The sequence below is a fragment of the Solanum dulcamara genome, chromosome 8, assembly GCF_947179165.1.
Source record: "Solanum dulcamara chromosome 8, daSolDulc1.2, whole genome shotgun sequence".
NCBI classification, from domain to species: Eukaryota; Viridiplantae; Streptophyta; class Magnoliopsida; order Solanales; family Solanaceae; genus Solanum; species Solanum dulcamara.
Window position 1 is genome coordinate 5,303,367 of NC_077244.1, and position 15,750 is coordinate 5,319,116.

At 34.1% G+C, this 15,750-nt stretch overlaps 1 protein-coding gene across 3 annotated transcripts; it reads left to right on the forward strand.

The window, feature by feature from the left end:
• Positions 1-364: 364 nt before the first annotated feature.
• Positions 365-14,710, forward strand: LOC129901478 (mitochondrial import inner membrane translocase subunit TIM10-like). 3 transcript variants are annotated; one of them, XM_055976672.1, is made up of 6 exons: positions 407-483; positions 1,750-1,842; positions 1,950-2,001; positions 2,165-2,217; positions 2,441-2,549; positions 14,126-14,710. In XM_055976672.1, exons 3-6 carry the CDS (start codon positions 1,960-1,962, stop codon positions 14,174-14,176), a joined length of 255 nt encoding a protein of 84 aa, XP_055832647.1. In that variant the 5' UTR covers positions 407-483; positions 1,750-1,842; positions 1,950-1,959; the 3' UTR covers positions 14,177-14,710. The 3 variants fall into 3 exon arrangements, with proteins under 3 accessions (XP_055832646.1, XP_055832647.1, XP_055832648.1); XM_055976671.1 differs by lacking the exon at positions 1,750-1,842 and having other exon boundaries at positions 365-483; XM_055976673.1 differs by lacking the exons at positions 407-483; positions 1,750-1,842 and adding an exon at positions 868-925.
• Positions 14,711-15,750: the final 1,040 nt, after the last annotated feature.

Here is a 15,750-nt window from a genome sequence, read left to right on the forward strand (position 1 = left end):
AGTGAATAGTTTAAATTTCATCAAAATAAATGTAGATTAAGATAATTATCAAACTCGGGTAAATAATTAAATTGATATAGCACTACTATCACTTTTACCATTTTTCGTATCAATATGGTTTATGGAGTTGTGCCATAATATTTGTCTAAATTTTATATAAATAATTTTAGAATAATATCTTTTACTTACTAAAAACATACTCACAATTTTTAAATTTTTTTCCTAAAATACTATTTTCCATGAAAAACAATTTTTTCCGTAACAAACAAACCCAATGTTTCACTTTTTTCAGCAAAATTCTCCTTAATGATTGGGCAAAAACGTAAACGGGTCAAGAACGACATCATTCGGGTCGGGTCGGGTCTACCTGCACCCTCGAAAACTCCCTCTCACTTGGAAGGAAAAACCCTAGTTAAACCCTAATAAACCAAACATCCTTCCTCTCTCTCTGAAATACGAAAAAGAGCAGAAGATAATTTATCGGTAAATTTCGTCACTTTTTTGATTCATGCTTGTTTCAACATGAACATATGCATGCTTAGTTATGCAAATTTAGAATTTTTATATCTGTAGTATGTAAAATATCACCATATGCAATGTTTTTTTTGTAGCAATAGGTTCCACTTAGCATTAACTTGTGTGACACTAATCAATGCGAAGGCATTGGCTGCGGATACGCACTAGCTACAAATTTTTGTGAAGAGGGTTCAATTGAATCCCCTTCGTTATAATTAGCTTAAAAAACTAAACTTTTGTGTATTTGTATAAATTTTTGAATCCCGTTTGGTGTAGTTAATTGTATTCACTCGTTATGGAAGTTTGGATTTTCTTGAATAGACTCTATTAAAATATTTGGCTCCATTGGACAGAGTTACATGGTTGCTGACGGGAGGTGACAGGTATCCCGTGAAATTAGTTATGGGAGGTGAGATATCCCTTGGAATTAGTGCATCCAAGTTGGCTTGGACACCACAATTATAAAAAAAAAGAAGAGAAAATATTTGGTTCTGCCCCTGTTCTTTCCCAGGATAGAAGGTCATGATGACTTGGCGTTGTCCTTATTATGGTATAAAAAAGAAAAGAATATTTGGTTCTGCCCTTGTTCTTTCCTCAGGACAGAAGGTTACGATGACTTGGCGTTGTCCTTACTACGGTTATATAAAAAAAAGGAAAATAATATTTGGTTCTGCCTCTGTTCTTTCCCCAGGACAGAAGGTCATGACGACTTGAAATTGGCCTTAGACCTTACTCTATATATATGGGCAAATAGAAATGCTTATAGATGAGGTATGCAAGGGTAGTTTGCCAGGAAAAATGCATGTGTATACACATATGGAGTCAAAGGCAGTGTGTGCACTTAAAATTGCTAGATATATAAAAGATTCACTGCTCAGGGCACAAGGGTAGTATGATGATTAGGTTCATACCTAGGCTAATGTTTCCTGAGCATATTTTCTGTATGTATTTTTTTTGCATTTGATTCAGACCTGTTATTAGACTTTTGTACACACATGCGAACAACACTGAGCTGAAGGCAATGGGTGCAGTAACAATTGGTACACATAATACAGTAGATTCATTGCGCAGGACATAAGGGGTATTTTGATTGAACGTCATCTTCACGTTCGTCGGTTCTTTTAGGATAAGGTTCTTTTATCGTATTTGTGCCAAGGGATTTGGTCTAGTGGTAAGACTGTAGTTTGTTATATGTGGGTTAGGCTCATGTCATGGTTTCAAATCTTGCTGCAGACAAGCCTGGTATTTAAGTGGAGAAGGATAGAGGGGAGGGCCCATTATCCATTGAGTTTTGAATCGTGCATCATTGGCCCTCGGGATTTCTTGGTTATCAATAAAAAAAAATAATTCGTTAGCTTAGTTTCCCTTCTTCTCCATTGAAATCAGACCTGTAACTACACTTTTTGATCTAAGTGTTGTTTTTTGTCTCACAGATCAGTAAAGATGAATGCTAATAACTTACCAAGAGAAATGGACACGGAGCAGGTTCTTTACTTTTGTGATGTGTTTATCATTTTGTCTAGCTTTATCTATAAGGAATAATTCTTTCTGTGTGGTTATCACACATTTGCAGTAGTAGTTCCACTTTTCAAGCTAAAACTTTCTAGGTGTTCTTACATCCCCTCTCCCTTTTTCCTTACGCGTGCAGATTTTTGGTATGGCCGAGAGGGAGATGGAGTACAGGGTTGAATTTTTTAACAAGTAAGAAGTTCCAAATCATGACTGTTTCAGTCACAAGTCTCTTTAGTAGTAACCTAACAGCACCAAAGAAATCTTCTTGGAGCTCGTAAATAAAATTTTAAGACTTGGTAAATATCCATACAATTCAGTTTTCCTTCTAATTCAGCCCCAGTATTGTTGCATAGTTCCTTCCATCGAAAACTTATGTACAAAATTTCTGAACTTGTTTCTTGTTGTGATCTAGGCTCACCCATACGTGCTTCAACAAGTGTGTCGAGAAAAAGTACAAGGAAGCTGAGCTATATATGGGTGAAAATACCTGCATTGATCGTTGTGTCTCGAAATATCAGCAGGTAAATCATTCAGTAATTTCATTTTAATACTTTTTTGCTTCCTTTTGGTAGGAGGATAAGTGATCTATTTGCAGTTAAATGAATTTTAATTTAATAATTTTGAAATTGAAGTTGCCTTTACACAAAAGCAGCTGTAAACTATGTTCTTTTACTTCCTTACATTTTTTGTGTCATGCACTTCTGCAGGACCTCTATCAATTTCTAGGTTTAGATAACAGTTCAAACAAGTATTAAGTTTTTTTTTTCCAGGGCTGTTTGGTCATTGTGGACTAAAGAAAACATGTATTAAGTTTTTGACCCAAACAAAATTTTCTTACTGAATGATAATTCTCACCATTTTAGCTTGGGGGCTAGGGTAGAGCCGTAAAGGTCACTAGATGGGGTCACCAAAGGTTTGGGTTGGCTATATGAATCTTCATTTCTTCATTTAAGCTCATATCACATCATCATAATAATAATAATATAGTTGCGAAGAGTACTTTAGTTAATATACAATGGATTTAGGAAAAAATCCATTTTATAAAGTTTGAAGGGGCTTGTAATATTCATGCTAATTTAAGATGGATATTTTAGCAGATTTAGTTTAGTCCATAAAAGCTAATTAAACTTAGAGAGTAATTGAATAGTAAAAATATTTGGACCCTAGTTTGTGGACAAAAGATTTCCCTTTTTCTTTTGTTTTTAGGTGATGGTAGAAGAAATTTCAAAAGAAGGCAATCAAATAGTTTAATTTTAAAAGTAGGCAATTGAATAGTGTAGTAGAGTTAGGACCTAGGTAATTAAAACTTTGGGGGTGGAAAAATGGGTGGTTTAGATCAATTTCGACGGTCAAAAGGGCTAAATCAATAAGTATTTCATGACCAACCCACTCAAGTTAATTTGGGTGTAAACAATGAGTCATAACCCAACGCGTACAACTTGATCAACACTATCAAATAAGAAATGAAAAACTGAATGGAACAACAAAATATTAAGTTGTCACAAAATATACTAATAACAACAGATTCACTATATGCTAACCATTTTATAATCTATATCGATACTACATTAAAAGTATGAAGGCCCTTAGAAATGTTAATTGAACTTTTGCCCTTCATTAAAAGACTTTACGACAAAATTGTTGCTTACTTACTATTTTCTCAAGTAATTGTCATTTAATTGTTATCCTAATATTTAAGACTTTGAAAGTAATTAAAGTTATAACTATTAATGCTTTACTTATTTGTAAGATGTAAGAACTCCAAATATTTTTAGTACTTTAAAATTGACTAAAATCTTGTTTGTTAATTCTTTCCTTATTTTAGGAGTTCTTACTCAATTAGAAATTCCTATATTTTAGGAGTTCTTACATAGTTTAATTACGTAATGATTTTAGGACTTTTAATATAGTTCAAATAAGAAAAGATTTAATAAGTAAAATTTTAGTCAATTTTAAAGTACTAAATATTAGGAATTCTTACATCCTTCAAATAATAAAGATTTAATAGCTATAACTTTAATTGATTTCAAAGTTCTAATTATTAGGATAGTAATTAAATGACAATTATTTGAGAAAAATAGTAAATGACAATTTTGTCTATTAGAGTTTTTAATGAATCACAAAAAGTTCAATCAACAGTTCTAAGGGGCTACATGCTTTTAATATACTATATATTTAATCTTAGCACAAAGCTGAAGAAATATTATGAAATACTAGTTTCACTAGCAACTATTGTGGCTTCATATTTCTTTAAATTGTAGAAAATGTTACAAAAACTAAATTAACATTTATTAGTACTACCAACACTTCACATTTAGGATGTGGCTTTAATAGTATCAACATACAAGCTTTGATAAAAATCACTTTCATGAATAATACATGGGACACACTTATCCTTGAAGAAAAAGAACTGAAATCAATTTTTCGTATTCGTAAAGCACTTGAAATTAATGGAGAACAAAAGGTAGGAAATTTAACTTTTGGAACTATTAGAATTGGCAACTGTGAGTGTTGATAACGCATATACGGGTAAACAACATCAACAATACCCAATGTGATCCCAAAAGTGAGGTCTTGGGAGAGTAGTGTGTAGATTAGAAATAGACATTGTCGGATTAGGCATGTGTGTGGGGGGACTATTACCTACTAATGGCTAGTCCACAAGTGAAGTTGGGGAACACACACAGGTTAGTGTTGGACATTTCCACAGGTTGCTTTTGGATAATTTTTTTGATGGGTTTACCTGTGCATAGCCCAAATAAGTCCACCAACAAAATACATTTGGTTCTTGGTTGTATATTATTGGGTCAATTTTGCCATCTTGAATTGTGATGACTGATGATGATGCTTGTGCTGATAGAGGGTTAGAAGATGTCTTTTCATGATTTTTGGAGTTCTTTTGTTTTAGTCTAGGAGTTGCAAAATTGATCCAAAAGTCTACAACCCGCCAAAATTTAACGGATATAGATAAAATGTATTTTGTTGATGGGCTGATTTGAACAGTCCCAAGTAACCCATAAAAAATGTAGATCGAAAGAATTGTAGTAGTTGCAATTTAAGGTGAAGAAGCAAGTAGCATTTGTTTTGTACATAATGGGGGGATAAAGGAGTGGAACCAGGGTTTTGGTGTAGTGAATGGTATTTTTGGGATTATAAATGAAGGTAAAAAAATTATAATATAAAATATTTTGTCAAACTCAAAGAGCTTTTAAGTTGAAAAGCAATAAGTTTGACTGTCCAACTTGTGGCTTTTGGCTTGAAGACACTTTTGGTTGTTATCAACACTTAAATGAACCTAAAAATACTTAGTTTGACCTGCGGTTTTAGAACTATTCAAACACCTTCCTTTTAGTTATTTTGAAATTACAGTTGCCTTTACACTCAAAAGCAGCTGTAAACTGTGATCTTTTTCTTCCTTACATTTTGTGTGTCCATGCACTTCTATGGGACCTCTATCAATTTCTAGGTTTAGATTACAGTTCATATACTTCCAGTTCTCTTTTTCCTAGGCTGTTTGGTCATTGTGGACTAAAGCAAACAAGTATTATATTTTTTGACCCAAACAAAATATTCATACTGAATGATAATTCTTACCAATTTAGCTTGGAGGCTAGGGTAGAGCAGTAAAGGTCACTAGATTGGGTCACTAGAGGTTGGGGAAAGGGACAGGGTAGATAGCTGCGAAGAGTACAACTACTATGCCTCAGTCCAAACAAGTTTGGTCCGGTTATATGAATCCTCGTTTCTTCTTTTAAGCTCATATCATATCATCATCATAATATATAGTTGCAAAGAGTACTTTAGTTAATATACAACAAATTTATGTCTATAAAGTTTGAGGGGGCTTGTAATACTCATGCTAGTTTAAGATAGATATTTAGCAGATTCATTTTAGTCCATAAAAGCTGATTAAAACTTAGAGAGTATGTATTGCAACTCAAAGAGAACTGTCTCAGAAATTAAGTAAAAATATTTGGACCCTAGTCTGTGGACAAAAGATTTCTCTTGTTCTTTTGTTTTTAGGTGATGGTAGAAGGAATTTAAAAAGAAGGCAATTGAATAGTGCAGTAGAGTTGGGACTTAGGTAATTAAAACTTTAGGGGTGGAAAATGGGTGGTTTAGGTCGATTTGCATGGTCAAAAGGGCTAAATCAATAAGTATTTCATGATCAGCCTTCCCAAAGTTAATTTGGGTGTAAATGGGCTAAACAATGAGACATAACCTAACACGTACAACTTGATTAACACTATCAAATAAGAAAGAAAAGCTGAATGGAAGAATCATAAGAACTACAGAATATTGTGTTTCGTCACAAAATGTACTAATTAGAGCAGATTTACTACACGTGGACCATATCCATAATCTATACTATGTTAAAACTATGAAAGCCCTTAGAAATGTTGATTGAATTTTTTTCCCTTCATTAAAAGACGGTACAATAGACAAAATTTTCATTTACTATTTTTCTCAAATAATTGTCATTTAATTATTATCCTAATATTTAGGATTTTGAAATTCATTAAAGTTATAACTATTTAATCTTTACTTATTCACAAGATACAAGAACTCCAAATATTTAGTAATTTAAAATTGACTAAAATTTTGCTTCTTAAATTTTTCCTTATTTGAACTATAATAAAAGTCCTAAAATCTCTACGTATTTGAATTGTATTCAATTAATCTTTTAGGAGTTCTTACTCAATGAAAAATTAAAGATTTTAGAAATTTTAATGTAGTTCAAATAAGAAAAGATTTAAGAAACAAAATTTTAGTCAATTTTAAAGTACTAAATATTAAGAGTTCTTACATTCTACAAGTAAAGATTTAATAGTTAACTTTAATTAATTCCAAAGTTTTAAATATCAGGATAGTAATTAAATGACAATTATTTAAGGAAAATAGTAAATGACAATTTTGCCTATTGTAGAGTCTTTTAATGAATTACAAAAAGTTCAACCAACATTTTTAAGGGTAATCATGCTTTTAATATAGTATAGATTTAGAGGGTATTTCGATCGTCTTATTTTAAGAAGCTTTTGGTTTTTAACCTCTTTTTAATTTTTGAAGGTGTTTGAGAAAGACAAAAAAGTGCTTTCAAACACCTACTTTTAGGCCAAAAAGTAACATTACCAGTTTCCAAAAACAATACAGTGAAATCCCACTAAGTGGGGTTTGGGGATGATAGAGTGTGTAGATTTTACCACTACCTCGTGGAGGTAGAGAGGTTGTTTTCGAAAGTCCCTCGGCTCAAGTGCATCAAACCTAAGTAAAAAAAGAAGAAAACAATGAAGAAATTATAGCCGTTAATAAGAAAAACAGTGTAAAGTCAACAAGAAAGAAATAATAATGACAACAAAATAGCATGATAGTCGATATCCTTTATCTTATAAGCTACTTAAAAAACCCCAATCCAAACACCCCCTTAATCTTTTACGACAAAATTCAAGAAATATTATGAAATACTAGTTTCACTAGCAACTGTTGTGATTTCATATTTTTTTCTTTAAATTTTTAGAATGTTACAAAAATACTACATTAGCATTTATTAGTACTACCAACACTTAACAGCTTTAGTAGTATCAACAAACAAGCTTTTGATAAAATCACTTTCATGAATTATATGGGACACACTGATCCTTCAAGAAAAAGAACTGAAAACAATTTTCGCATGCATAAAGCACTTGAAAATAATAGAGAACAAAAAGTAGAAAAAATTTAGAATTTAACTTTTGGAACTATTTGAATTGGCAATTGAGTGCTGATAAAACATATATTGATAAACAACAATAATACCTAGTGTAATCCCACAAATGAGGTAAGGGGAATATTTTTTATATTTTTAGGAAGAGAAAGGGTTGACCTCATCTTAGATTAGACTTTTTTTGGGGTGGTGGTGGTACTATTACCTACTTATGGCTAGGGGAACTCACATGGGATAATATTTTTGATTACCTGGGCATGACCCAAATCAGTCCACCAACAAAATACATTTGGTACATGGTTAAATCTTTAGGCAGGTTGGGGTGGGTTAAGTATATTGTTGGGTCAATTTTGCCACTCTTGAATTGTGATGACTGATGATAATGCTTGTGCTGATAGAGGGTAAGAGGATGTTAGTCAAGGGTTGCAAAATTGATCGAAAAGTCTACCTGTCAAAATTAACGGATATGAGAAATGTATTTTGTTGTTGGGCTGATTTGGCAGTCCAAAGTAACCCATAATAATTGTATATTCCAAAGAATTGTAGTAGTTACAATTTAAGGTGAAAATTGAAAGTTCAAAAACGAATAGAAGCAAAAATTTTTAAAAATGAATATAAAAAACTATAATATAAAATATTTTGTCAAACTCAAAGAGCTTTTAAGTTCAAAAGCAATAAGTTTGGACTGTCCAAGTTGTGGCTTTTTGCTTAAAGACACTTTTGGTGGTTATCAAACATTAAAATAAACCAAAAAATACTTCAAAGCTAGTTTTGACCTGCGCTTTTAAAACTACTCAAACCCCTTCCTTTTATTTCTTCTGATCTGGCAATTTCCAGCGTTATTGGCGCCTTCCCCATTTATTATTATTTCATTGTTTTAATTTATTCTTTTCATATTTTTGCATTTTTTTTTAGAATGGTAAACCTTACTTCTATATATCCACATGTATACTACAACAAAATGTAGTCCCCCATCACAAAAGTTGTCTCTTTAAAAAAATCCTAATATACCTAATTACAGCCAATCAAATGCATTAAAAACATCTTATGTGCTTTCTATTCTATAACTACTTGTTTACACCAGAAATAGTAAAGGCCTAAGCAATCTGTCTTGATCTTATGTATGTTGCTCTTTTTGCCTTCAAAACATCTCTGATTCCTCTCTTTCCATATGGTCCACCAAATACATGCAGGGACCATCTTCCATCTCTCCTCCTCCTCCATTGCATTGCCATCTCTATTCCAGCTTCCTAGCACTTCTTTGATTCTCCGAGGTTTCACCCACCTGATCTTCTTCTTGTGGATGAACATCTGCCACAGCTAGTCTGTCCATTTGCAGTGCAAAAAGAGACGGTTGATTGTCTCTATCTGTTCTTCACATAGATAGCATCTAGAGCATAGGTTGAATTTCCTCTTGGGACTGCTTCCTTTGCCACTACCTTATAAGACACTTTGGTCTTCCAGATCATTCTCCATGGCCATCCTATATCCTGAGTATTTGTTCCTGTCAAGTCTTTGTAAGTTGACCTGACAGTAAAAATACCTCTGCCATCCACCTTCCACACCAAGCGGTCCTTTTCTTTTGTAAAATTAAAGCTTTGAGGGACTGTATTCTGAAAAGCTGCTAGCAAGATCATTTCCCAATCATTGAGGTTCCTTATAAGATGGAGGTTCCAACCTTGTCCTGTCCATAGTTTAGCCACAGTAGCATCTTGAAATTGACATAAGTTGTATAGCTCAGGCAAAGTTTGCTTCAGAGGCCATTGCCCACACCAAATATCCTTCCAGAAAGCCACCTTCTCTCCTTTTCCAACCTTGCAACTTGTTCTGGTAGAAACTAGTTGCCATATGTTCCTAATGGATCTCCATACACTACAATTATAAGAAGTGGTCACCTCCTCTGTCATCCATATATCCTGCATGCCATATTTTGATCTGATTACCTCATTTCATAAAGCTTCTTCTGGGGATGCAAACTTCCATAACCACTTCATCATCAAGCTCGTATTTTATGTGATTAGTTCCCTGATAATTAGGCCCCCTCCTCTCTTGCTTACCAATAGCTCCTCCCATTTCACTAGATGATATTTCTTTTTGTCTTCACTTCCTTTCCATAAAAAAATTCTCCTGATAGCATCTAATCTTTTAGTTGCACTAGCAGGGGTAGTGAAGCCTGGCATCATGTATGAAGGAAGAGAATCCAGTACACTATTCACCAAAATGAGTTTGCCACCTGAGGATAGATATTGGCTTTTCCAGTTTGCCAATCTTTTTTCACTTTTCTCTATCACACCACTCCATGTCCCTGGATTTGCTCTTAGCTCCTAAGGGCATTCCCATGTATGTGGTTGGGAGTTCACCCACTTTTCCTCCTAACTTCACTGCCAAATCTTCAATGCTTGGCATTGTATTGACTGGGTAGATGAAGCTTTTACCCCAGTTTATGTGCAAACCAGAAACTGTTTCAAAAATGTTGAAGATGACTCTGAGAACCAACATATGTTCCCCTGTGGGCTGTGGCTTCACAAAATACTAGAGTGTCATCTGCTTATTGCAGATGTGTTACCTCTAACTTGCTGCCTGCTCTGTCTCCCACGTGAAATCCTCTAACCCATCCTCTGATGCTTGATGTTTGTATGAGGTTGCTTAGTCCCTCCATGGCTAGGATGAAGAGGAAAGGGGACAGTAAATCCCCTTGCCTTAAACCCCTATAGGAGGAGAAAAAATCACATGGACTTCTATTTATCAAGACTGAAAACTTTATTGTGCTGATACACTGTCTGATCTACCTGAGCCACCTTGAACCAAAACCCATCCTTAATGATCATATGCTTTCTGGATATCCAGTTTGCATAGATTCCCCGCCTGTTTGTCTTTTTGTCTTGAGTCTACACACTTATTTGCCACTAGCACTGCATCCATGATCTGTCTGTTCTTGATGAAAGTCATTTGTTGCCTGTCTACCAGCTTATGCATCACTCTTTTCAGCCGCTATACTAGGACCTTAGCAATGAATTTATATACTCCCCCCCCCCCCAACTAAACTTATGGAGCTAAAATCATTTAACTCCATTGCTCCTACCTTTTTAGGGATTAATGCCACAAAAGTAGCATTTATGCTTTTCTCAAAAGTCCCCTCCTTATGAAATGCCTTGATTGCTGTCACTACCTCATTACTGATGATGTTCCAGCAGTGGCTGAAAAAAGCCATTATGAAACTATCCGCCCTGGTGCCTTGTCCCCAACACAAGATTTGATGGTATCTATGATTTCCTGCTCTTCAAAAGGAGCCATCAGCTTAGTATTATCGTCTTCATTGATCACAGGACAATCTCTCATATCAAGGTCAGGCCTCCAATCTTCAGTTTTCGAGTATAAATTCTCATAGTACTCAATTATCACCTTCTTCACCTCTTCTGGTTTAGTTACCAATACCTCATTGACTTTTAACTTGTCAATTGTGTTAACTCTCCTGTGTGCATTTGCTGTTTATGGAAGAAACCAGTGTTTCTATCCCCTACTTTGAGGCAAGTTGCCTGGATCTTTGCCTCCAGGCTGATTCCTCAAGGTTTGCGATTCCTTCAAACTCTGGTATGGGTGTCAATTTAGAAGCTATCTCCCCTTCCTCCAAACATCTTTGTTCTTGTATGATCTCAAGTTCAGCTAGCTGATTTAAGACCTCCTATTTTTGTTGTTTCAGATTGCCATGGACTGTTCTACTCCATTCTTTCAGTTTGCCTTTCAAAGCCCTTAACTTTGATACCAGAATGAAATCAGGTTTGCCATAGAAATTGAATGATTCCCACTAGCTCCTTATCAAACTTGAAGTATGACTTGGTCACCTCTCATTCAATTCTTATTCCTTCCCATTATCCATTAGTTCCTCCATCTCTTTTCTTATGGAATTCTTATTTCTCCTTTGTCGATCATCACAAAAGTTTCTTTCTATTATAGAATTTTCTAGATTCTTCTAAAAAAATTCCACAAATTTACTTATTTAAATGAAGAATCTTACAACAACAACATACCCAGTGGTATTCCACAAGTGGGGTATGGGGAGGGTAGATTGTGTGCAAACCTTACCACTACTTTGTGGAGGTAGATAGGCTATTTCCGAAAGGCTTTCGACTCAAGAACAACAAATCCAAGTACAAAGAAGAAGGAAACAATGTAGAAGACATAACAACTAACAAAGAAAGCGGTGCAAAGCCGACACAAAAGGAATTAAGAACAACAAGATAGTGCGATAATCGAAACATAGTAAACAACTAACGATGATAGCTATCAAAAACAAGAACTACTATAATACGATTAGTACAATGACAAACATTTGTCCAACATGCCTAAACCCTTGAAAAGCAAAAGCAATCCTCCACTACCTACTAAACTTTCTATCCTAGTTTGCGACCTCCATACCTTCTATCTAAGGTTATGTCCTCGGTAAGCTGAAGATGCGCCATGTCTTGCCTAATCACCTCTCTCCAATACTTCTTCAGCCTACCTCTGCCTCTCATTGACTCCACTATATCCAACCTCTCGCACTTCCTTACTAGGCATCTGTACATCTCCTCTTCACATGCCAAAACCATCTCAGTCCCCCTTCCATCATCTTGTTCACCACGAAGGTCACTCCCACATTGTCCCGGATATCCTCATTCCTAATCCTATCGCTCCTAGTATGTCCACATATTCATCTCAACATCCTCATTTCTACCTTTAAGTTTTGATGACATCTTCTAGTCACACAAGACGCTTGATACTAGCCTCCACTTCATCCATGCCGCACCAATACGATGTATGATATCATCATCGATCTCCCTGTTACTTTTATCAGAGACCCCAGATACTGAAATCTTTCATTCTTGGGAATAACTTGAGTATCAAGTCTCACTTCCACTTTTCATTGAAGGTAAGTTAGATACACTAACAATGTAAGTTTCTTACTCTATCAATGAATTTTAACCTATAACAACAGGCTAATTAAGTTAGATACACTAACAATGTAAGTTTCTTACACTATCAATGAATTTTAACCTATAATAGCAGGGGTAATTATCATTTTCACCTAATTAGCGATGAATGCTTATCAAAATATTTACCTCTAATTGCCTAATAAGATACTTGAAACTTCTTCTCTTGGAGATGACTTGTGTATCAATCATCCCTTCCACATGTTTTTGAATTTGATTAGAAATCTAACCGTTTAAATTTATATAAGTGCTTAAAATCCTATAACAGATTCACGATTTGAATTACTTTAGATTTTATCTTGCAATTCAATTTCCAAAACTAATCACACTCAAATGTTATTACATCCAACATTGACGTTGTTCAAATATTGCTATTTGGCGTTTTAAACACTTGTCACTTGACAAGACTACATTACTCACTACTCTTCTTTAATAATGAGTGAATATGTTAAAAGCTCGCCTAAACTATCACAATTTTGTGAGTTACATGTCTAAACTATTAGGTGTTCCCGTTATCGCCTGAACAATAGTTCCCTCTATTAAAAAACATCTGGTTGGTTATGTGGCAAAATGTTTGAAATAATTTGACAAAAGGCATGTGAGAGCCAGAAAAAAATATATCATAAAATGGGTCCATCTGACCATATCTAACTGCTACTTTAGCCAACCATATTAAAAAAATATATTTTGATTTACTTTCCCTTTATTTCCTTTATATATTGGCTTCTTTGTTATTTTCTTTCATTTTTCATTTCTCAATTTAAGTTCCATTTGAAATCTCAGATGAAACAAGAGGGAAGAGATTTCTAAATTGACATTAAGCTTTGTTACATTGTATTAATATTGTCCAAAAAATGCCATGTGAATATTTGTTAGCTTGATACGTGGCTAATATTCACTTACTACTCCGTTTAATATAGATAGAAATGCCTGATAGACACCTCTACTTGTTGCTGCTTGAATAATGTTGCGTAATTGGATGCGGAGTAATTGTCAAACAATCTTATCAATGTTGCTACTATGAAATTTTGGTTTTTGTTTGCTCAAGCTTTGAAGCAATAAGTATGTAGACTTCCTAGTTTCTTTTTCTCAACCAGTTTTCAACCCATCTAAATTTGACCCAGCCTGCTCATTTGCCACCTTTACATGCATGCATCGCAAACGTTATGCTACATAACGGGCCTCGTGAGTTAGAATACGAATGCAGTATACCTTGTTATCAGTTTTATTTCTTTTAAGAGTGAAGGGGGATACTTTAGGACTTAGGTGTGTTTTAGATCATTAACTCTTCTTTAAACTATCATACTGGTTTAGTACTTCCAACTTGTTTTAGATGTCTCATGGTAATCTTATATTGAAAATGTAGATAGCTTTGGTATATGTAATAGTTATTAAAAATTCGTGTGACTTTTTACTTTCTTTTTAGGTGACGAACATCATCGGAAAGAGGCTCGCTAATGGACAACGTCCCATGTGAAATTCTTCTACACCTGATCATATAATTTTTTGTTCAAAGAACAGTATATCACATTTCCTGCTACTACTCATATCTTTGGCATCATATGAGAATCAACATTCTGTTTTCCATTTTTAAAATTCTATTACATTAGGCAGTCGGGTTAAGGGGGAAGGAGTACAGTAAGAATTAAACCAAAACTTATTGTGTAAAACTTCCCGCTGATACCACTAGACGGTTTGGCGAGGTGAAGAAGGGAGTTGATATTATTCTAGACTCTGGGGACCTGAGGGGTTCAGGGGATTCTCTCAATCTTTCATTTATAGTTTTGATGGTGTCACCAAAGCCATGAAAATTTGACTTTTCTGTGAAATTTTTGGTAGTGTATCATTACTTGGTTGATATAGAAAAACAGATGGATTTTGTCTCTGTTCGGAACATTTCAGTACTTTTCACTCCTTTAAATGCAAATAAATTTGCAAGCTGTGTCATATGATCCTTCTGATGTAAATGCAAACTTTCTATGACTATAACATACCCAATGTAATTCTACGAGGGCCTAGGAAGGATTATGTATGCAAAGTTTCAATCTAAATTATGAAATTACATGGAGCTTTTTTCTAAGCCCTGTTCTTATGATGTTAATGAGAAATGTTATTCTATCTGTTAATGATGGTAAAACCTTACTCATGTTGGATACTTATACCATACTAAAATTAATCTTAATAATTAAAAATTAAATGAACAATATACATTACTCAATCTATGATTAAATGGTAAACTTGCATGTGGAAGATATAATCAATTGCTTCATATAGAATGCATGGTCTAGGTGTGTAAAAAAATTATCCACCTCACTAATCATATATAAAAAAAGAAGAAGAGTGATTTGGTTTGATTTTTGGGGGCATTAACTAACAAATGAGTCTTTCATGAATCACAAGAGATAGTTGTACATCATACAGATTATCAACTTCATTGGCATAGAAGGCTCGCTGGACGAGGCTGACCTCGAAAATTTATTCTCATCGGAGTCGAGATTACTAAGTGAACCATTCTAAGTTGAGTGATTTTTAGATTATAAAATAAAGCGAAGTGACTTTTTAAGTAAACGACCGTAAATTGTGTGACTTTTGGGTTATGAAAAAAAGTTAAATAGCTTTTCAAGTGAACTATTCTAAATTGAGTGACTGAGATATTATCCTGCATAGACCTACTTTTCTTGTTGAAATACAAATTTTTCCTTGTAAAATCATGATCTTAATAACACTGTCATTTCACGCGCTTCATTTTGATAGGTATGCTTGTGAATAAGGTCAAGTGTTCAATTGAAACAAAATATATTATAAGTGTCTAAATGAAAATTTGAGATAAGTTTAAGTGATTGCACATGTATTCATTCCCTTTTCACTGACGATCTATCATGTCTCCTCATTCTTATTTGATTCAATTTGAACATTTATTCTAATACACGATTAAGAAAACAATGTTGGTTTCCTTCCTTACTAATAAATAAAAGAGTAACAAATAATGTTGATTTGAAAACGGAACTTATATGCAATCCCCTTATATATATATATATTTAGTACTTATAG